Source organism: Abramis brama, assembly GCF_963993115.1.
Source record: "Abramis brama genome assembly, chromosome: 6".
In the NCBI taxonomy this organism is placed as follows: Eukaryota; Metazoa; Chordata; class Actinopteri; order Cypriniformes; family Leuciscidae; genus Abramis; species Abramis brama.
In genome coordinates, this window is record NC_139968.1 from 6,984,226 (window position 1) to 7,009,184 (window position 24,959).

Consider the following 24,959-nt stretch of genomic DNA (forward strand, 5'->3'; position numbering starts at 1 on the left):
CATCACATGCACTGATGATTTCTTCAACCCTGGAGTACTGAGGACACACTTGAGCTTGCAAACTACATAAAGTGTAATGATGAGTAATATTTTACTCAACATTCATGTTTTTGTTATTCCGTGGAAGAATTAATGGTTCAGTACAAGAGTTAAAGTTTTAAAGTTCTACTCTAAAATAAATCTGATAAAAGATCATGTTGTTTACATTGTTTTACTATTTAAAAAACTAATTTTTGATATTTATGTTTGGATATGATAGTTTGTTGAAATTATCACCAAATTCCAGTTAATTTCTATTAATTTCCTTTAATTCCCATCATTTTTGTGGAAAGATTTCAAATTTGAATAAACTATCACTATTTATACTTGTTTATATTCAAATAATAAAAAAAAAAAATTTCATTCAAAATTTAATTTTCATTTTGCTAACCCGCATCGTACAAAGGCATGTGTAGGGGGCCCACTGACATTGAGAGTATACAGGGCCCAGAATTTGGTGCTACGCCCCTGGGCGGTGGAGCGCCATTTTCGTCTTGTCGGTAATGTCATCAAAGCCTAAAGCGTCCAGGTAGACTATGTGAAACTCTCCAGCCAGTTTGCCCATGGAACTGGAGGATCTCCGGGGACGGCAAGAAAGTGTGCAGGTGGGGGTAAACCAAATTCAGCCATCCTCGTCGCCAATATTATGTTTACGGAAGAGGCGAGACACACAGAATCTGTATTACATGTTTTTTTTACTCAACTCTTTTTTTCCTCCTCACCCACGCATGCGCACAACATAAACATCACGCAGCTGATTCCATAACAACCAACACAGCTAGTTTACTTCATAATAGTACCCCCCTTGCTTTTTTCTAGCAGTGTGTAAATAAATGATTTTAGTTAATTATGTGAACACAACAATATGTGGATCCCTTCACTGAAGAGCACCGGAGGTATTTACACACTTTCACACCCAAGAAGCACTCCCAGCATTTTTCTTCTTTTTGTATCAACATGTCTATACGTGTGGCATAGAAATGCATAATTCCCGGTCCGAGGATGTGAACGTCATGTGTTCTCATCTCGAAATTAGGGTAATTACGACATGACATGTAGTCGCATGACATGTAGTCACGGGACAAAACACTGTTTTTCCGTTCCGATAACAACATTAAACAGATTCTCCCCACTCAGTGAAACACCCACTGTGAATCCTGTTGAATGTGGCCTAGTTATTGGCGATTCGATCACACGGAACGTGAAAATAGAGACACCAGCCACCATAGTCACATGTTTGCCGGGAGCCAGAGCGCCTGACATCAAAGCAAATTTAAAAGTGCTGGCTAATGCTAATCGTAAATTCTCTAAGATTATTATTCACGTCGGCACTAATGATGTTCAACTCCGCCAGTCGGAGATCACTAAAATTAATGTTAAAGAGGTGTGTGAACTCGCAAGTACGATGTCAGACACTGTAATTTGCTCTGGCCCCCTTCCTGTTCGCAGGAGTGATGAGATACTTAGTAGACTGTCTTCGCTCAATGGCTGGTTGTTTAAGTGGTGTCCACAAAATAATATAGAATTCATAGACAATTGGAAAAGTTTTTGGGGCAGACCTGACCTGTTGAAAAGAGATGGTATTCATCCCTCCTGGGATAGTGCTGCTCTTCTCTCTAGTAATATGGCTCATAGTCTTAGAGCTCAAACATGAATTGGGGCTCAGGTCAAACCGACCGTCTGCTAGCTGTCTCACGTCACCAAGGTCAGATAAATCCCATCACATAGAGCCTCTTTCACCTAGATATCATCATATAGAGACTGTGTTTGTTCCCCAAATTAGGAAATACAAAAACCTTCCAAACCCAAAAATGTAAAGGGTAAAAATGTTATTGATGTTCAACAAATAAAAAACAAATATAATACAAATGAGCAAATGATAAAGCTTGGGTTGCTGAATATTAGATCCCTTACTTCAAAAGCCCTTACTGTTAATGATATGATTACAGACTATAATCTAGATGTGTTGTGTTTGAGAGAAACCTGGCTAAAACCAAACGATTACATTACTTTAAATGAGTCCATCCCACAAGATTACTGTTATAAACATGAACCTCGTCTGAAAGGCAAAGGGTGTTGCTGTAATTTATAGTAATATTTTCGGAATTATTAAGAAGTCTAGTTTCAAATATAATTCTTTTGGTGCTTAATGTAGCAATATATAGTGTAAATGATAAATCACGTTTGAGATTTGTGCTGGCTACTGTATACAGGCCACCAGGGTACCATACAGACTTTATCAAAGAATTTGCTGACTTTCTATCCGAGTTAGTACTGGCTGTAGATAAAGTCCTAATTGTTGGTGATTAAGACATTCTTAACTCAATTGGAGTTAGACAACATGTGTCAGGACCTACTCATTGTCGAAATCATACTCTAGATCTAATATTATCACACAGAATCAATGTTGATGCCGTTGAAATTCTGCAGCAGAGCAATGACATCTCAGATCATTATCTGGTCTTGTGTAAACTTAATTTAGCCAAGGCTGCAAAGCCGACAAATATGTTAGACCTATCACTTCTGCCACTAAAGATTGCTTTATTAATAATCTTCCTGATCAGTTTCATCATCTCAGCATCCCAGATAGCTTAGAAGAACTTGATATTACGACAGAAACTTTTGACTCTCTCTTTTCCAGCACTGAAGACACAGTTGCGCTTAAAGAAGATTATAAGAAGAGAATAGTCCAACACCGTGGTACAACGAGCACACTTAGGCCCTTAAGAGAGCAGCCAGAAAAATGGAGCATCGCTGGAAGAAAACATTTCATTTCATGGAAAGAGAGCTTGATTGCATACAGAGAGGCCTTAAAAGCTGCTAGATCTGCTTATTTTTCAACCCTATTAGAAGAAAATAAACAAAACCCTAGGTATTTATTTGAAACAGTGGCTAAACTAACGAAAAATAAAGCTTCAAGCCCAGACATTTCCAAGCAGCACAGCAGTAATGACTTTATGAACTTCTTTATTTACAGGATTGATAATATCAGGGAGAAAATTATAACCATGTAACCGTCTACTACAGTATCGCATCAGGGAGTGCATTGTAGTCTCCCTGAGGAAAACTTTGATTCATTCATTGCTATAGAAGAGGAAGAATTCACTAAACTCATTAAATCATCTAAATCGACAACATGTATGTTAGACCCTATACCAACTAAGCTACTGAAAGAGATGCTTCCAGAGGTCATAGATCCTCTTCTTAATATCATTAATTCATTTTTGTCATTAGGATACGTACCAAAAACTTTTAAGCTGGCTATGTTTAAACCGCTTGTTAAAAAAATGCAACTTGATCGTACAGAATTAGTCAATTACAGGCCGATCTCGAATCTACCTTTTCTGTCAAAGATATTAGAAAAGGCGGTATCCTCACAACTATGTTCCTTTTTAGAAAGAAATGATATCTGTGAGGATTTCCAATCAGGATTTAGACCGTACCATAGTACTGAGACTGCTCTCATTAGAGTTACAAATGATTTGCTCTTATCATCCGATCGTGGTTGTATCTCGCTATTAGTGTTACTCGATCTTAGTGCTGCATTGACACTATTGACCACAACATTCTTTTAAATAGACTCGAAAATTATGTTGGCATTAGTGGAATTGCACTAGCATGGTTTAAATCATACTTATCCGACTGTTATCAGTTTGTAGCAGTAAATGAAGAGATGTCTCATCGATCACAAGTTCAGTATGGCGTACCACAAGGCTCAGTACTAGGACTGTTGCTGTTCACTCTGTACATGCTACCCTTGGGAGATATCATTAGGAAGCATGGCATTAGTTTTCACTGTTATGCTGATGATACCCAGCTCTATATTTCTTCACACCCTAACGAAACTTACCAAATCACAAAATTAACAGAATGCATAGCTGATATAAAAAATTGGATGACTAGTAATTTCCTACTACTAAATTCTGAAAAAACAGAGATTCTAATTGGACAAAAAACTTCCTCACGTAATAACCTAGAATACTGTCTAACACTTGATGGCTGCTCTGTCAAGTCCTCGTCGTCGGTTAGGAACCTGGGTCTTTGATACAGATCTTTCATTTGAAAGTCACGTGTCTAGTATCTGTAAAACTGCATTTTTCCATCTTAAAAATATATCTAAATTCATATGCTCTCATTGTCACGGAAACACCATCGACAGCACCAGACCTCCACACTCCGCCCACTCATTCCATGTCTCCTGAGTATTGATCACCTTCACCTGTCATCGCCACCTGTCTGCAATCTGCACTCTCATCACCAGCACCATAAAGACACCACAGTTCCTTCAGTTCACTGTCTGGTCTCATCGCTACTACCTCGACTAACCTGACTCTCTTTCGGGATTTCTCCAGCCTGTTATCATACTTTCCTGCATCATGTTTACTTATCCGGCGTCCATGAGACATCCGTCAGCAGCTCCGATCCTTCAGTCTTCTGCCTGTCGTCCGTCTTCTTCCCAGCTCAACATCACTAAACCTGTACCAGATAAGAGACTCAAGAGTCATTTCAAACATCTTCATCCATTATCCAAATCTTTCTTCAGTTCATCTACTCACCTGCCATGTCTGTTCCTGAGTGCTTTAAATAAACCCTTGTATACTTTACCTGTTTGTGTCGTTCTGATTTGTGACACTCATTGACAAATGCGGAACAATTAGTTCATGCGTTCATGACCTCAAGGCTAGATTATTGTAATGCTCTACTGGGTGGTTGCCCTGCATGCTTAATAAACAAACTACAACTGGTCCAAAACGCAGGCTGCATAGATTAGGTCAGCCGGAACCGGGAACACTTCCCATAAATCCTGATGTACTTGTTACATCATAAGAAGAATGGCCTCCCTCCCCTCCCTTTACCTCTCTACAGATAAAGCATTGTCGGGATAATTCCAGGTTCGCGTGGCTACGCGGAAGCGATAAAAATTCTGTATTATAAATTAAGACCAGACAAGTAGTTTGTTGAGGGTTGGTTTATAGAGAAGGACTACACGCCTGCGCACATTTATTCAAACGCACATACCTATAGACTGAACTCTTAATACGCATGTGCACGCCATCAGTGTAGTTTAAGTGTGTTTGCTGGAGAGAGAGGAGACAGAGAGTAAATGGGCTGATGGCCTCCCTGGTTCTGTTTTTTGCAAACTTGTTTGTTTGTAATCTCAATGGACATCATTTTATCCATAATTCTTTGAAATTCCTATTTTAAAATTGTCATACCTGCCCAGGGACTACAGGTGGAAATTAGCAATTGTTGCTATAACCTGGCCCAAGACATATTCTCTTGTTTAACAAGTTTAATGTTTATTTGTGCATTGTCCCTGTTTCAAATAAAATAATTTCCATTCCATCAGCGTTCTCACGGGTTCACGTTTTTGAAAGTTTGCACAGAAAGAACTTAAGAGTGTTCTGTTAAACGGTGTCTTGTTAGCGGCCCCTAAGTTAATAACTAAAGATCGTTGCGACGGAAGGAATCAATCAAAACTAACTTTAGCTGGAAAATAACTTTATTCTAGAGCTGCTATAAAGCCAAAACAATCTCTTTTACTTTAATTTCCTATTATCAATGTAAAGCCGCTTTGGAACAATCTACATTGTTAAAAGCGCTATATAAATGAAGATGACATGACTTGACATGAAAGCAGCACTAGTCAGGAGCATTTACACACCGAGATCAGCAGGATAGTTTGTACAGTACTGTGTCAGTTATTTATATATTTTGCTGTAGTGTGTCAGTAGTAGAGCCCTGCATTTCAGCCCGAGCCCGACGGGACCCGACTTTTTTACGCCCCTAGGGCCGGGCTTCGGGCCAATTTTCACGTCATAGTTCACATGCGGGCCGGGCCTCGGGCCTTTTTTGAGTTATCCTTCTTTTTATATTTTTAGACATTAATAAAAAAAAATATGAGAAGTTGACGTCGACGATAGAAAAACAAACATAGAAAGACATTTAATAACCTCATAACTTTCATAATCTTATAATTACACTGACATATGATTGACATGACAGTCGCACGCACGCACACGCACACACAGAAGGTTTCCCGTCAGCGGAACCAACGATTCACCTCATGTGCAAATAATGGAGAATATTAAGAGAAAAATCGCAAGTGATAGAAGAGAGGACTGGGTTAAAATCTTCCACTGTGGATGCTATTCTTTTTCTCCACGATGCTCTGTAAGAGACTGTTCGAACTTTTCGTTTGATTGGACTTTATTTTCGTTTAACTGTTGGAAACTACTGGAAAAAAGAATGGCCATGTTCTGTGGTGGATTTTTGAGGTAAGATAACCTGCAAGTTTGTTTTTGATTTATTTAATTGAATTTGTTTAGATTGACTATTGCTCATTTCGTTTGCGAGCGCTGTTGCGAGCAGCCTGAGCCTGCCTCAGTATTTCAAAAAAAAAATTACTCACTGTGGTTTAATAAATAAACATTAAACTAACTGTCTGTGTGATATGCTTGAAGTGTTTTATGGATTTTATTGTAGCTAAGTAAAGTATTAGCGTTGATTTGAGAGGCTAAATTGATCAAACATGTTTTACTCGCTGTTGGCTCGGCTTGCTTGGCCGTCTTTTTTTTTTTTTAAATGCTTCAAACATTTGTCTAAATTAGCTTAATAAAGAAATGAAATGAAAAGAAAAGAAAAGAAACATAACTAACAAAACAGACATATTTTAATGGCAGTCTGCCGCTGTGAAAAAAAACCAAAAAAAACGGGCTCGGGTCGGACTCGGGCTGATAATTCTGATGACCTGTCGGACACGGGTCGGGCTAGGGCCTGAGCGTCTCGGGCCAGGGCCGGGCTCGGGCCTAGATTTGAGGCCCGTGCAGGGCTCTAGTCAGTAGGAAATATCAGTTTACATTTCCAAACATTCTTTTTGCCATTAATTGTAATAATCCAGTGAGATTTGTGTATGCACAAGGAGTCTGACAGCAGCCGGTATGATCTGATCTCACCATCATCGAGTCCGTCTGTGATTACATGAAGAAACAGAAAAAACTGAGACAGACTAAATCCAGAAGAACTGCGGGAACGTCTCCAAGATGCTTGAAGAAACCTTCCTGCAAAGTTACAGTACTGTGAAAAGTACTGGCACTTGTGTTAAAATGCTGTAAAGTGAGAATGCTTTCAAAAATAAAATCACAAGATTTTAGACTAAGGGGGGTAGGCATTAACATGCCTAAGACTTTTGCACAGTACTGTATATACGCAAGATTGAATTTCTAACAATGCTACATGCTAGGAATCTGTAACCGTGAAGAACTTGTTTATAATCAATGAAATCATACACTAACAGAAAACCATAGTCGGTAACACTTTACAATAAGGGTACTATAATCATGTACTAATGCCTAAATGAATAGTTACTTTAACATGAACTCATGATTAGTGACGATATGAACTAATCATGAACAAATGAAGAGCTAACCTTAACTAAGACAGGAGTCATTAGGATTCATGCATGTATAACAGAAGCCTTAACTAAATGTTAGTACATGTTTGATAGTTAATCCATTAATTAACATTTAGGGGTAAACAAAATCAATTCGGCTTCATAAGAATAAATAAGTAATCTGAATTTGAATTAAACATATGATTTAATACTGCCATAGTTTAAACTAATATCATAATCTGCCACCTGCAGCTTTGTGACAAATAATTGGTATGGTATGTGATTATTTAGCCATTAATTACACAGATCCATCAAACCAAACGTTGAAAATAGACTAAAATAACTACCACTAATACATTTGATTTGATTTTTTTTATTTTTTTTTTTTATATATAGTTTATTTATGACTATGTTTAGTAATAGATACGTTTCCCGGAACTACATATGTGGGATTTGTTTCTGGTGGGACACTCAATAGCGGCCCACTCAGTGCTTTCGCGGCACGTTAGTTGTGTTCGCTACTGTAATGCTGGCATTTTAATCTAATAAATGTTGACTGCTTTGGTAAACAGAATTAATAATTAAAGACATGTTTGCATGTATGTTGTATTAGGAGTTTTCAGGAAGTTATGTACAGTAATTAACTGTATTATTTGTCGTTCAATGTATATGCTTCGATTAGCATTAGCTTATGGACGTGCCATATTTTACATGTAAACGTGCCTTGTGTGTGTCTTTACAGGTATGTTTGGGCTTTCTTTTAAGTCCATATATGTTTAATTATATAAATAAAAATAAAATAACCACAAATAATTTTTATCTTTGTTTTTTTTTGTACCATGGGTGTAAAGGAATAAGGATGGCACTCTTATTGTATATGTTTATTCATATTTTAGTTGATTTGTAAGTGCATCATTGTGTCATAACTTTACTTGAGGGGGCACATCATTACTAACTCATGATTAACTAACCATACACTAACATCAACTCATGGCTTGTTAATGCATGACTGTGTCATGACTTTACTTGAAGGGGCACATTATAATTAACTAATTATTAACTAACCATACACTAACATCAACTAATGGCTTGTTAATACATCATAATGTCATGACTTTACATGAGGGGGCACATCATAATTAATTAATTGTTAACTACTTACCAAATTCAGCTCATAATTTATCATAAACTTACTATCCAATACACATGTACTACAACTAGTATTCAGCCCAGATAAGTGATGTTGTGTGGCTTTTCAAAAAGTCAGAGACCGGAGGTACAGTATCATCACAGCTTCTGTCTGGATGGAGAGTGAACTACTGATCCCAGCAAACGTTCCCCTGACCGTGTTCATGTTTCCTGTTTGGTTATTTTTTTGGGAACCGATTCCTCAGGAACTGTTGTAAGTCATAGTAGGTTTAGTTAGATGGGTAAAATAATTTCACAAAAATGATTAAGGCCTTTTAAGATGAGTTATTAGTGCATTTAGTATTTTATGTTTGATAAGGAGGATCAGTGAAATTAATGACAAACTAATCCCGTGCCTCTCAGTAATGTTTATGATGAAGCTGCTGGTGTCAATAGTTTAAATTATGACAGTAATAAATTGTTTAAATATATTTCAAAGTCAAAATATTTCTTATTCCATCTTACGGAGCCTGATTGATTTTGTTTACCCCTAAGTGTTAATTAATGTATTAACTATCAAACACATGTACTAACAACGAAGGCTGCTGTTATTCATGTATGAATTATTATGACTCCTGTCGTAGTTAAGGTTAGCTCTCCATTTGTTCATGATTAGTTCATATCTTCACTAATCATGAGTTCATGTTGAGGTAACTATTCATTCAGGCATTAGTACATGATTATTCATGTACCCTTATTGTAAAGTGTTACCCAATAGTCTTTTGTCTCTCTCTGTAGAACAGAATGACAAATTTACTTTGTACATTTAAACATTCTTTTCTGGAATGCAAGGATGCACCCATTTATTCATGCTAACTTTAAATTTGCTATTGCTCTTTTTTTTTCATTTTCATTTATTTAAAGGACATAAAAAACATAATCTGACGAACCATTTTCCACTATACCAAAGATGCCAATATAGAACCTTTATTTTTAAGTGTATCATATAAGAAAAATGTATTTACATTCTTTTTATAAAAAAAACTTTTTTTGTTCCTTACCGTAAATGAGTGGTTAATGTTACTGTAATGAATGGTATGTATTTCTGGCATGTAGCCTATATTCACACAACAATGCAGTCAAAAGTGAAAGTGTTCAAATGTATAGACCTTATTCAGAGCAGCGCCATAACAGGTATGAAAGCGAGGATGTGAGGGACAGACTTGTCGTGTTTCCAATGGCATCCACTGTAAAAAGCTGTATAAAGCTCATAGACTCATAATTTCCAACTACTTAATTCTGAAAAAACAGAGATTCTAATTATTGGACAAAAAACTTCCTCACGTAATGACCTAGAATACTGTCTAACACTTGATGGCTGCTCTGTCAAGTCTTCGTCGTCGGTTAGGAACCTGGGTGTGCTCTTTGATACCAATCTTTCATTTGAAAGTCACGTGTCTAGTATCTGTAAAACTGCATTTTTCCATCTTAAAAATATATCTAAATTACATCATATGCTCTCAATGACAAATGCGGAACAATGCGTTCATGACCTCAAGGCTAGATTATTGTAATGCTCTACTGGGTGGTTGCCCTGCACGCTTAATAAACAAACTACAGCTGGTCCAAAACGCAGCAGCTCCAGTTCTTACCAGAACCAGGAAGTATGACCATATTAGCCCGGTTCTGTCAACACTGCATTGGCTCCCTATTAAACATCGTATAAATTTTAAAATATTGCTGATTACTTACAAAGCACTAAATGGTTTAGCTCCGCAGTCTTTAAGCGAGCTCTTAACGCATTATAGTCCTTCACGTCTATTGCGATCTCAAAATTTCGGCCAGTTGATAATACCTAGTTCTAATACCTAGAATATCAAAATCGACTGCTGGCGGTAGATCCTTCTCCTATTTAGCACCAAAACTTTGGAACAATCTTCCTAACATTGTCCGGGAAGCAGACACACTCTGTCAGTTCAAAGCTAGACTAAAAACACATCTCTTTGACCTAGCATACACATAACACATTATAGACTTCTATAATTCAAAGTTAGGTTGCATAGATTAGGTCAGCCGGAACTGGGAACACTTCCCATAAATCCTGATGTACTTGTTACATCATAAGAAGAATGGCGTCTACGCTAATATTAGTCTCTCTGTTTATCCCGAGATTTACCGCAGTCCGCCGGATCCTGGGCGTATCCAGATCTGATGAAGGACCTGCGCCTGGACGCGATGACAACGCAGTCCTTAAGTGTCAACTAGGCTCTTCCCTGTGAAGGCCTCCCTCCCCTCCCCCCCTTTACCTCTCTACAGCGGTGTCGGGATAATTCCGGTTCCCAACAGATAAATTATCCCAACAGATAAAGCGTTGTCGGGATAATTCAGATAAAAATTCTGTTTTATAAATTTTAAGGCCAGACAAGTAGTTTGTTGAGGGTTGGTTTGTAGGGAAGGACTACACGCCTGCGCACATATATTCAAACGCACATCCCTATAGACTGAACTCTTAATACTGTTGGAAAGTTTTCTTTCATCGAAGCAGAGACCAGGAGACGTTGGGATCACGTTCAAACAGAAGAGTTTCTTTAATGAGTGCGGCTGTGGTTCTTCCAACATTATCTAACTCAAAGATTATACATTGTAAGTTATATACCTTCCAAGGGGGAGGGACTTTTGGAGGTGGAGACAAATCAAGACAAAGCATAGGGATGATTTGATTCTATCAAGTGAAAACCAGTTTGGCAGGTTATCTGGCTTGTTCAAGAGAGACAGACCCAATCAGTAACATAACACTATCATCACTATCATTCAAATGATCCAATCAGCCTGACAGTATCACCCATACCTTCACATGATCACAGAGACAAAAGCACAGCTGTACATTGAGCTTACTGGTCAGGAAATGCATAAGGACAAAGGGTGAGGGTGAGAGTCTCAGGAATTGACTCATTTAGAGAACAGGACTGGCAGGAATCTCTTGATATAATCATCATAACCGCTGCTAAACTTTCTCAGTCTATATTGGAATCTAAATTAAAACATTCAAATGCTAAAATCAGTATTCTTCACCATGATGTTATGTAAGGAAGCATATCTGAAATAGATTCTTAAATTTGTAATCCTTCAATACGCATGTGCACACCATCAGCGTTCTCACAGGTTTTTAAATAACTTAAGAGTTTTCTGTTAAACTGTGTCGTCTTAGCGGCAAACTATCAAAACTAACTTTAGTTAGTGTGTAATGTTGCTGTTTGAGCATAAACAACATCTGCAAAGTTACAATGCTCAAAGTTCAAAGCAAAGGGAGATATTTGCTTTTAAAGAAATTGCTTTTTAAGGACTACAACAAATGGCTGGTAGGGACTACTAAAATTTGCATAAACCCGACCCCGGGAACACGATTTATAGATTATCATGACAGAATATGCTAATGACTAGAAGATAACTACACATAAACTACATAAATTCACCAACTAACCATTCAGAAATGTTTTCTATATGTTGTTACTTCTTCTTGAGTCTCTCCATCTTTCTGACTCCGGTTTGAACATAAAAAGGTTAAAAGTTTTTTAAATTTTCAGTGCATGTCTTTGTGAAGTAAAAGGACAGGAGCTCTTGAAGCTCCGCCCCCTGTGCCGGGAGCAGCAGCTCATTTGCATTTAAAGGGACAGACACAAAAACGGTGCATTTTTGCTCACCCTCAAAAAGTGACAATTTTAACATGCTATATAAAAATATCTGAGGGGTATTTTAAGCTAAAACTTCACATACACACTCTGGGGACATCAGAGACTTATTTTACATCTTGTGAAAAGGGCATTATACCACCCCTTTAATGGGGACACTTAACAATAAGGTCCATTAGTTAATGCATTACAGAGCGGTGTAGATGATCCGCCTATAGGGTAAAGCTGAGCACTAGCTCAAACGAGATGGGCAGAGATCCAGGAGTCCCACTGGAGAGAAACCAGGATGATAACAATATAACTGTCCATTGATAGTTCATGTCAGCTCAAGTATATTAAATAATGAACAGATATAACTTTTGATTTTAATAAATGTTTTGGTAAATGTTGAAATTAACATTAATTAAGACTAATAAATGCTTGAGAATTTTTTATTGTTCATGTTAACTAACTAATGTTAACAAATGAAACCTTCTTGTAAAGTTGTACCAGTTTAAAACAGAAATCTTACTGAACACACACTGACCCAGTCTAAAAACCTGTTATATTAGTATAGAATAAACGATGGGAGGAGTTTAAGTACAGTTTTAGTCTGATGTCAAAACACATCAGTCCTCTGTCAGCTTCCATATAAATCAATCAGAAGATGATCAGTCATTAAGTAAGAATTATTCGCATTAGGTTGCTTCTCAGAGGTTATTTTCTCGCTTTAGGTTTGTTAGCAAACTCTTGAAAGATGTATCGATTTATTTTATATGCTGGATTGGCTTTACTGATTGGTAGATCAATACTAACAGGTAAGAGGTCTATTTAAATCTAAATATGTGAGTTTGTGGCGTGAGAATATAATAAAGCACTAAACATGAGAGAATTACATCTCTGCCACAAATGATTAAAACAATTGGAATATATTGTGAGATATCATGACAAGCTTATTTAGTATATTTGAGTGGAATTTGAATTAATATTAGAAACTGCATGAATGATTGTTCAAACCACAATAACGTTAAGGAATATAATTTTAAAAAGCAAAATTTCTTACAGTCTTTGGTAACAAAAATAGCCAAAATTATAATGTTAATCAGTTCAGTTTTTAGAATGAAAAATGAAACAGTAACAATAATTAATTTGGTATTAATGTTTGTTACATGAATGCATTGCAAGTATTTAATACAACATTCAAAATACCCAAGAAATAATTTATTATTAATAATTAATTGGATGTTAAAATACTTTTCCTACCCCATCTTCATAAAAATAAATCACAAGTCAGGCAAACAGAATCCTGTGCTTCTCTCTTATTTGAGTGAATACACACATGGTGATTCAGTACTGAAACTCCTCTTCGCAAAACTGGGTGAAGTTTCGTTGTTTATTTAAATTGATCTGTATTATAAGTTCTTGCTCTACAACTCCTTAAATGCCTTAATAATTACACATTACATTCCAAAACCACCTGCCAACAAAAGGCAAAGCAAACATTCTTCCTGCGAATACAAACCAAAATTGTAACTTAAGTTATTTTGATTGTGTTCGTGCCAAAGGTAAAAAAGCACTCAATAACACAACTGATAATGAAATATGTTGCACGGTTCATGGTCGTTTTCAGTATTGTGTTACCGAAATGAGTTCCCTGTCACAGCACTTTACGCTGTTGTAGCTGAGGAGTATGTAATGAAGCAGGTTATGTGACATACCTGGGTGACATATGTTTAAGGGTAAGTGTAACCACAAAGTGGGATGTGCGGCCAGCAACAACAGTTATAAAACACTTGATTCTGCGTAGCTTTGTGGAGTTAGACACGGGACAGCAGGAGGCAGTTTATCAGGAGCTTTTATTCCCTGACATAAAACACAAAACGAGCAGACTCTTTGTGAGTGAATCGCCCTTGTTTTCTCTTCCATGCAGTTAAAGGGACCCAAAAAAGGAGCATGAAACATAAATTGAGTTAAAAAAAATAAATAAATCACATTAAATAAGAAAATAGTATAAAACAGAAAACATACTTGATATAAAAGACAAATAAGCAGCTGCTTTGGGTGAATTGCCCTGGTTATCTCTATAAAACAAATACGATGTACACATCGCCATGTGCTCTCATTTCCAAATGTTTAGGCAAAAGACAAAAAAAAATTATAATAAGGAACCAGCATACCTCGAGTAAGCAAGGTTTGGGTTAATCAACCAAGAGTGCGGTGTTTGACGATAAGATTTGAATTGAATTGAATTGAACTGAATTGAATTGAATTGAATTGAAAATCTTTATTTTGAACTATAAAAAAAACAAAACACATAAATGTAATAAACAAATGACTAAAAAAAGATATGTGAACAACAACAACTAAAACAAAAAACCCAAACAAACCAAACCAAAACCACTCCCTTAATCAACAAATCTGTCAAAGAATGTGCCTCTTACATGACATTTCACTGAATTTTATTTATTATTTTTTAAATTACTTCTATGTTCCATCAAAGCCAGCTTATAATTAAATTATTTTAATTTAAAGTTTGAATATAGCTACATATGTATTAAGACACCAGACAGAGGTAGATTTGTGTAACAGTGCATATTTAGGCACAATAAGTTATATAAAATATAACTCAAAAAAGGTAAAATGACAAAAATAATCACACAGGTAAGTAAAATAATATTATACACATGAATTGGAGTGAAAATATAAATATATAAAAGCAATAATTATAATACAGATTAAAAAAAGATTATCAGGAAGTCAAAAGAAACCTCAAAGTTACTTACTTGAAATGACTATCAGATGTAGTCCTTGCTAAAATAATTGCCAAGTCATTTTTTCAGGTTTCTCAGAAAATAAAAACCTGAAAAATAACTTCAGAGGTTGAGTAGATTTTCATTCTTCTTGATGCAACTGCCATCTTGAAAAGCTTGTAATTGCCTAAGTCTCATTGTCTTTTGACTTAGGCAAAATAAAACAGCCTAAGTCTCACACATAGGCCATTATACTACAGGGTTAGAATTGCATGATCTGTTCAACTGAGGATGTGGGCGATTTTACCAGAGGTGGCCAGCCTCATGAGGAGACTTATGCAAAAAAATATTTTTTGTCAAAAAATTAATTAGGCAGTTATTTTAGGAAGGTGACGATGTTAGCCCTTGCTAACGGATTTGTGGGAGGATCCCTTGTGAAGTAATTCAGTTGCTCACTTTCATTTGAACTTGAAGAAGTGACCCTTCCCGCAAGGCCCTTCAAGGGTTCAGATATGCTCATAGATTGCTCTTTGTTTCTCTCATTTTGAATTATTGTTTTTTCCCAAAATGCAAACTGTTTGTCCTAAAAGATTGAACCTTCAGTTTTCGAATCTGTGTAAAACGAATTAATACATTTTTTTGTGCTGCATGTAATGCAGGAGAATTTCTGTCTTTCCTCCAATGCCATTGAGCTGTTTTATTAAGGGCAAGTGAAGTTGAAAAGGTGTCCATGCCTGATTTTTAAGTGTCACTATCCTTCGGTCACATATGAAAAATACACAGAGAATTATACTTGTTAGTTCTTGGTTAGAGTGATCAACAATGCATCTAATTATTTTTAAACCATGTTGAAACAGAGTTCAACAATTCAATTATATTATATATCCATCTTATGCCTTTCTTCTATTTTATCTATTCAAAATTTGTTGTTTATTTATTTATTTTACATTACTAGCTGCACAAACAACAACGGAGAATCAAACAGAGAATTCAACTACAGCAGAAACTGAATCTGCTCCAACAACACTGGCTGAATCTACAACAACTGAACCCACATCTACACCTGAACCAACAACAACAGCTGAATCAACAACGGTAGTTCAACCAACAACAACTGAACCCACATCTACAACAGAAACAACAACTGCACCATCTACAACAGAAACAACAACTACAACTGAACAAACGACAACAGCTGAATCAACAACGGTAGTTCAACCAACAACAACTGAACCCATATCTACAACAGAAACAACAACTGCACCATCTACAACAGAAACAACAACTACAACTGAACAAACGACAACAGCTGAATCAACAATGGTAGTTCAACCAACAACAACTGAACCCACATCTACAACAGAAACAACAACTGCACCATCTACAACAGAAACAACAACTACAACTGAACAAACGACAACAGCTGAATCAACAATGGTAGTTCAACCAACAACAACTGAACCCACATCTACAACAGAAACAACAACTGCACCATCTACAACAGAAACAACAACTACAACTGAACAAACGACAACAGCTGAATCCACAATGGTAGTTCAACCAACAACAACTAAACCCACATCTACAACAGAAACGACAACTGCACCATCTACAACAGAAACAACAACTACAACTGAACAAACAACAACAGCTGAATCAACAATGGTAGTTCAACCAACAACAACTGAACCCACATCTACAACAGAAACGACAACTGCACCATCTACAACAGAAACAACAACTACAACTGAACAAACGACAACAGCTGAATCAACAACGGTAGTTCAACCAACAACAACTGAACCCACATCTACAACTGAACAAACGACAACAGCTGAATCAACAACGGTAGTTCAACCAACAACAACTGAACCCACATCTACAACAGAAACAACAACTGCACCATCTACAACAGAAACAACAACTACAACTGAACAAACGACAACAGCTGAATCAACAACGGTAGTTCAACCAACAACAACTGAACCCACATCTACAACAGAAACAACAACTGCACCATCTACAACAGAAACAACAACTACAACTGAACAAACGACAACAGCTGAATCAACAATGGTAGTTCAACCAACAACAACTGAACCCACATCTACAACAGAAACAACAACTGCACCATCTACAACAGAAACAACAACTACAACTGAACAAACGACAACAGCTGAATCAACAATGGTAGTTCAACCAACAACAACTGAACCCACATCTACAACAGAAACAACAACTACAACTGAACAAACGACAACAGCTGAATCAACAATGGTAGTTCAACCAACAACAACTGAACCCACATCTACAACAGAAACAACAACTGCACCATCTACAACAGAAACAACAACTGCACCATCTACAACAGAAACAACAACTACAACTGAACAAACGACAACAGCTGAATCAACAACGGTAGTTCAACCAACAACAACTGAACCCACATCTACAACAGAAACAACAACTGCACCATCTACAACAGAAACAACAACTACAACTGAACAAACGACAACAGCTGAATCAACAATGGTAGTTCAACCAACAACAACTGAACCCACATCTACAACAGAAACAACAACTGCACCATCTACAACAGAAACAACAACTACAACTGAACAAACGACAACAGCTGAATCAACAACGGTAGTTCAACCAACAACAACTGAACCCACATCTACAACAGAAACAACAACTGCACCATCTACAACAGAAACAACAACTACAACTGAACAAACGACAACAGCTGAATCAACAATGGTAGTTCAACCAACAACAACTGAACCCACATCTACAACAGAAACAACAACTGCACCATCTACAACAGAAACAACAACTACAACTGAACAAACGACAACAGCTGAATCAACAACGGTAGTTCAACCAACAACAACTGAACCCACATCTACAACAGAAACAACAACTGCACCATCTACAACAGAAACAACAACTACAACTGAACAAACGACAACAGCTGAATCAACAATGGTAGTTCAACCAACAACAACTGAACCCACATCTACAACAGAAACAACAACTGCACCATCTACAACAGAAACAACAACTACAACTGAACAAACGACAACAGCTGAATCAACAACGGTAGTTCAACCAACAACAACTGAACCCACATCTACAACAGAAACAACAACTGCACCATCTACAACAGAAACAACAACTACAACTGAACAAACGACAACAGCTGAATCAACAATGGTAGTTCAATCAACAACAACTGAACCCACATCTACAACAGAAACAACAACTGCACCATCTACAACAGAAACAACAACTACAACTGAACAAACGACAACAGCTGAATCAACAATGGTAGTTCAACCAACAACAACTGAACCCACATCTACAACAGAAACAACAACTGCACCATCTACAACAGAAACAACAACTACAACTGAACAAACGACAACAGCTGAATCAACAATGGTAGTTCAATCAACAACAACTGAACCCACATCTACAACAGAAACAACAACTGCACCATCTACAACAGAAACAACAACTACAACTGAACAAACGACAACAGCTGAATCAACAACGGTAGTTCAACCAACAACAACTGAACCCACATCTACAACAGAAACAACAACTGCACCATCTACAACAGAAACAACAACTACAACTGAACAAACGACAACAGCTGAATCAACAATGGTAGTTCAATCAACAACAACTGAACCCACATCTACAACAGAAACAACAACTGCACCATCTACAACAGAAACAACATCTACAACTGAACAAACGACAACAGCTGAATCAACAACGGTAGTTCAACCAGCAACAACTGAACCCACATCTACAACAGAAACAACAACTACACCATCTACAACAGAAACAACAACTGCACCATCTACAACAGAAACAACAACTACACCATCTACAACAGAAACAACAACTGCACCATCTACAACAGAAACAACAACTACACCATCTACAACAGAAACAACAACTGCACCATCTACAACAGAAACAACAACTGCACCATCTACAACAGAAACAACAACTACACCATCTACAACAGAAACAACAACTACAACAACTACACCATCTACAACAGAAACAACAACTACACCATCTACAACAGAAACAACAGAAACAACAACTACACCATCTACAACAGAAACAACAACTACACCATCTACAACAGAAACAACTACACCATCTACAACATCAACAACAGAAACAACAACTACAACATCTACAACAGAAACAACAGAAACAACAACTACACCATCTACAACAGAAACAACTACACCATCTACAACAGAAACAACAACTGCACCATCTACAACATCTACACCATCTACAACAGAAACAACAACTACACCATCTACAACATCTACACCATCTACAACAGAAACAACAACTACACCATCTACAACAGAAACAACAACTACACCATCTACAACAGAAACAACAACTACACCATCTACAACACAAACAACAACTGCACCATCTACAACATCTACAACAGAAACAACAACTACACCATCTACAACAGAAACAACAGTAACAACAACTACACCATCTACAACAGAAACAACAACTACACCATCTACAACAGAAACAACAGAAACAACAACTACACCATCTACAACAGAAACAACAACTACACCATCTACAACAGAAACAACAGAAACAACAACTACACCATCTACAACAGAAACAACAACTACACCATCTACAACAGAAACAACAACTACAACAACTACACCATCTACAACAGAAACAACAACTACACCATCTACAACAGAAACAACAACTACACCATCTACAACAGAAACAACAGAAACAACAACTACACCATCTACAACAGAAACAACAACTACACCATCTACAACAGAAACAACTACACCATCTACAACATCAACAACAGAAACAACAACTACAACAGAAACAACAGAAACAACAACTACACCATCTACAACAGAAACAACAGAAACAACAACTACACCATCTACAACAGAAACAACAACTACACCATCTACAACAGAAACAACAACTGCACCATCTACAACATCTACACCATCTACAACAGAAACAACAACTACACCATCTACAACAGAAACAACTACACCATCTACAACAGAAACAACAACTACACCATCTACAACATCTACACCATCTACAACAGAAACAACAACTACACCATCTACAACAGAAACAACAACTACACCATCTACAACAGAAACAACAACTACACCATCTACAACACAAACAACAACTGCACCATCTACAACACAAACAACAGAAACAACTACACCATCTACACCATCTACAACAGAAACAACAACTACACCATCTACAACAGAAACAACAGAAACAACAACTACACCATCTACAACAGAAACAACAACTACACCATCTACAACAGAAACAGCAACTACACCATCTACAACAGAAACAACAACTACACCATCTACAACAGAAACAACAACTACACCATCTACAACAGAAACAACAACTACATCATCAACAACAGAAACAACAGAAACAACAACTACAACATCTACAACAGAAACAACAACTACACCATCTACAACAGAAACAACAACTGCACCATCTACAACATCTACAACAGAAACAACAACTACACCATCTACAACAGAAACAACTACACCATCTACAACATCTACACCATCTACAACAGAAACAACAACTACACCATATACAACAGAAACAACAACTACACCATCTACAACAGAAACAACAGAAACAACAACTACAACATCTACAACAGAAACAACTACACCATCTACAACATCTACACCATCTACAACAGAAACAACAACTACACCATCTACAACAGAAACAACAGAAACAACAACTACAACATCTACAACAGAAACAACAACTACACCATCTACAACAGAAACAGAAACAACAACTACACAATCTACAACAGAAACAACAACTACACCATCTACAACAGTAACAACAACTACACCATCTACAACAGAAACAACAACTACACCATCTACAACATCTACAACAGAAACAACAACTACACCATCTACAACAGAAACAACAGAAACAACAACTACACCATCTACAACAGAAACAACAACTGCACCATCTACAACATCTACAACAGAAACAACAACTACACCATCTACAACAGAAACAACAACTACACCATCTACAACAGAAACAACAGAAACAACAACTACACCATCTACAACAGAAACAACAACTACACCATCTACAACATCTACAACAGAAACAACAACTACACCATCTACAACAGAAACAACAACTACACCATCTACAACACAAACAACAGAAACAACAACTACACCATCTACAACAGAAACAACAACTACACCATCAACAACAGAAACAACAACTACACCATCTACAACAGTAACAACAACTACACCATCTACAACAGAAACAACAACTGCACCATCTACAACATCTACAACAGAAACAACTACACCATCTACAACAGAAACAACAACTACACCATCTACAACATCATCTACACCATCTACAACAGAAACAACTACAGCATCTACAACAGAAACAACAACTACACCATCTACAACATCTACAACAGAAACAACAACTACACCATCTACAACAGAAACAACAACTACACCATCTACAACATCTACAACAGAAACAACAACTACACCATCTACAACATCTACAACAGAAACAACAACTACACCATCTACAACAGAAACAACAACTACACCATCTACAACATCATCTACACCATCTACAACAGAAACAACAACTACACCATCTACATCTACAACAGAAACAACAACTACACCATCTACAACAGAAACAACTACAGCATCTACAACAGAAACAACAACTACACCATCTACAACATCTACAACAGAAACAACAACTACACCATCTACAACAGAAACAACAACTACACCATCTACAACAGAAACAACAACTACACCATCTACAACATCTACAACAGAAACAACAACTACACCATCTACAACAGAAACAACAACTACACCATCTACAACATCTACAACAGAAACAACAACTACACCATCTTCAACATCTACACCATCTACAACAGAAACAACAACTACACCATCTACAACAGAAACAACAACTACACCATCTACAACAGAAACAACAACTACACCATCTACAACAGAAACGACAACTACACCATCTACAACATCTACAACAGAAACAACTACACCATCTACAACAGAAACAACAACTACACCATCTACAACAGAAACAACAACTACACCATCTACAACAGAAACAACAGAAACAACAACTACACCATCTACAACAGAAACAACAACTACACCATCTACAACATCTACAACAGAAACAACTACACCATCTACAACAGAAACAACAACTACACCATCTACAACAGAAACAACAGAAACAACAACTACACCATCTACAACATCTACAACATCTACACCATCTACAACAGAAACAACAACTGCACCATCTACAACAGAAACAACAGAAACAACAACTACACCATCTACAACATCTACAACATCTACAACAGAAACAACAACTGCACCATCTACAACAGAAGCAACAACTGCACCATCTACAACATCTACAACAGAAACAACAACTACACCATCTACAACAGAAACAACAACTACACCATCTACAACAGAAACAACAGAAACAACAACTACACCATCTACAACAGAAACAACAACTACACCATCTACAACATCTACACCATCTACAACAGAAACAACAACTGCACCATCTACAACATCTACAACAGAAACAACAACTACACCATCTACAACAGAAACAACAACTACACCATCTACAACAGAAACAACAACTACACCATCTACAACATCTACAACAGAAACAACAACTACACCAACTACACCATCTACAACATCTACAACAGAAACAACAACTACACCATCTACAACAGAAACAACAACTACACCATCTACAACATCTACACCATCTACAACAGAAACAACAACTGCACCATCTACAACATCTACAACAGTAACAACAACTACACCATCTACAACAGAAACAACAACTACACCATCTACAACATCTACAACAGAAACAACAACTGCACAAACAACAACTGCACTAACTTCGACATCAACTGCACCAACATCTACCACTCAATCAACAACAACTGCACCAACATCCACAGCTCAGTCAGCATCTTCATCTACAGATGTTCCTCCCCGAAGTAAGCAAAATTAATTTTATCTGTTTATGCAGTTTTTATTATTCACCACTAAGATTTTCTTATTAAAATTGTATTCACCTATGCTGATCTAATTTTATAGATATGACAGCATTTGCTTATGCAACTTTTAAAATGAGATCCTTTGTTGACCTGAGCGATGATGAGATCATTACATATATTGACAAGGTAAGCTAATATTTTGTCTTTTAACTATTCTGTCTAATTAAAAAAAAAAAAAAAAAAATTCTGTTGAGTTAAAAAAATAAATTAAGAACAAAAATATATCCAGAAAGCAATTACAATTGAAATGTATTGTATTCATGGCATGAAGGAAACAACAATAACAATAAGAATGAAAACCCGGTTGGTGTGTAAACCCAACATTTGTTTGACGTCAAGCGCCAACATTGGACAGACGTCGAATATTGGTTGAAAGTGAAAATTGCGTTGACGTCTAAACCTAATTTTTGTATGACGTCAAGGTCCAACGTTGGGCAGATGTCAAAGTTTGGTTAAAAATTCATTTTGATCTGATGTCAAAACCTAATGTTGTCTTTACATCAAACTCCAACGTTGGGCAGACTTTGCATTATGGTTGGAATAGAAAGAGATCTCTCAAAACCCAAACTTATCAAACTCTTCCAAGCCAGGTTTTTGTTAAATGAAAGATCAACAAACTGTGAATCTTATACCACGGTCAGACAAATGTCAAGATCCACTGTCAGCAGACCTAAAATATTAATTTTTAGAAATCAGCAGAGAAAGTTAACAAACTTTAAATACTCAGTGAAATTGAAATGTTTGACGGTTTAATACTTTGAAGACACTGCTCTAACTGTGTGCTTTAGATCAGTGTTTCCCAACCCTGTTCCTGGAGACACACCAGCACTACACATTTTGGATGTCTCCTTTCTATTTCTGGTCTTGGAGTCTCTACTAAAGTGCTGATGAGTTGAATCAGGTGTGTTTGATTAGGAAGAGTTGGGAAATGTGTAGTGCTGGTGTGCCTCCAGGAACAGGGTTGGGAAACACTGATCTAAAGCACACAGTTAGAGCAGTGTCTTCAAAGTTCCCGTTTGATACGGTTCGCTCATACTGCGTCACTAGACGCAATGAGAAAGCTCCCTTTTCTCCAATTACTGAAGAATATAGAATAATCTCAATAAGCTCCTCCCCTGCAACTATCAGGTGAGTATAACAGAGCTTATTTCTCTAAAAGAGCAATTTTCCGCCGGCGTTTGTTTCAAAATGCTGCATCTCTGCCGTGCCCATCCCCACAAGCCACGTTCATTGAAGACGGAGGCTCTCACTATGTTAAATGCAATTTTAGCCTTGGCACCCTTGGACCCTTATTCATGCGCCCTGGGCCAGGGCCCCAGAACAATTGTCGTTTTACAGTTCTAAGCACGGCGCGATTGGACTGGGTTCCCATTGCACTTAATTCTAACCTTAACACTAAAACGTACCCCAGACGTGTGCATTTACATTTATCTATTAGGAGGAAGTTAGTACATGTTGAGAAGTCACACTTGATAACAATCTGAACCCCCATCAAGTCAATGATTCTCATTTTTTAAATGTTTGAAACTTGGCACTTCAAGTGAATTAACCAGAATCAGTAATGAGGAAATTTCAAGACACCTAAATAAACAAACTGTTACGGGAACACTCCATGAGACTCTGACATGCAGTCTGAGTCCATTGTTTTTGGGCTGTTATACCATCCTATCTTAGCCTTGGCACCCTTGGGCCCTTATTCATGCGCCCTGGGC

At 37.1% G+C, this 24,959-nt stretch overlaps 2 protein-coding genes across 2 annotated transcripts in view; one reads left to right on the top strand and one right to left on the bottom strand.

Moving 5' to 3' along the window:
- The window catches only part of LOC311084539 (uncharacterized protein), a 37,528-nt gene that overhangs the window by 8,212 nt on the left and 4,357 nt on the right, over nt 1-24,959 (bottom strand). The gene's annotated exons all lie outside the window — the stretch shown is intronic.
- Nucleotides 11,415-23,443, top strand: LOC311085147 (uncharacterized protein; the record flags this gene model as incomplete). The annotated part of the gene is made up of 3 exons (XM_084117580.1): nt 11,415-11,482; nt 18,940-23,187; nt 23,288-23,443. The coding sequence occupies 3 exons, from the start codon at nt 11,415-11,417 to the stop codon at nt 23,316-23,318; spliced, it is 4,347 nt and encodes a 1,448-aa protein (XP_083973706.1). The 3' UTR covers nt 23,319-23,443.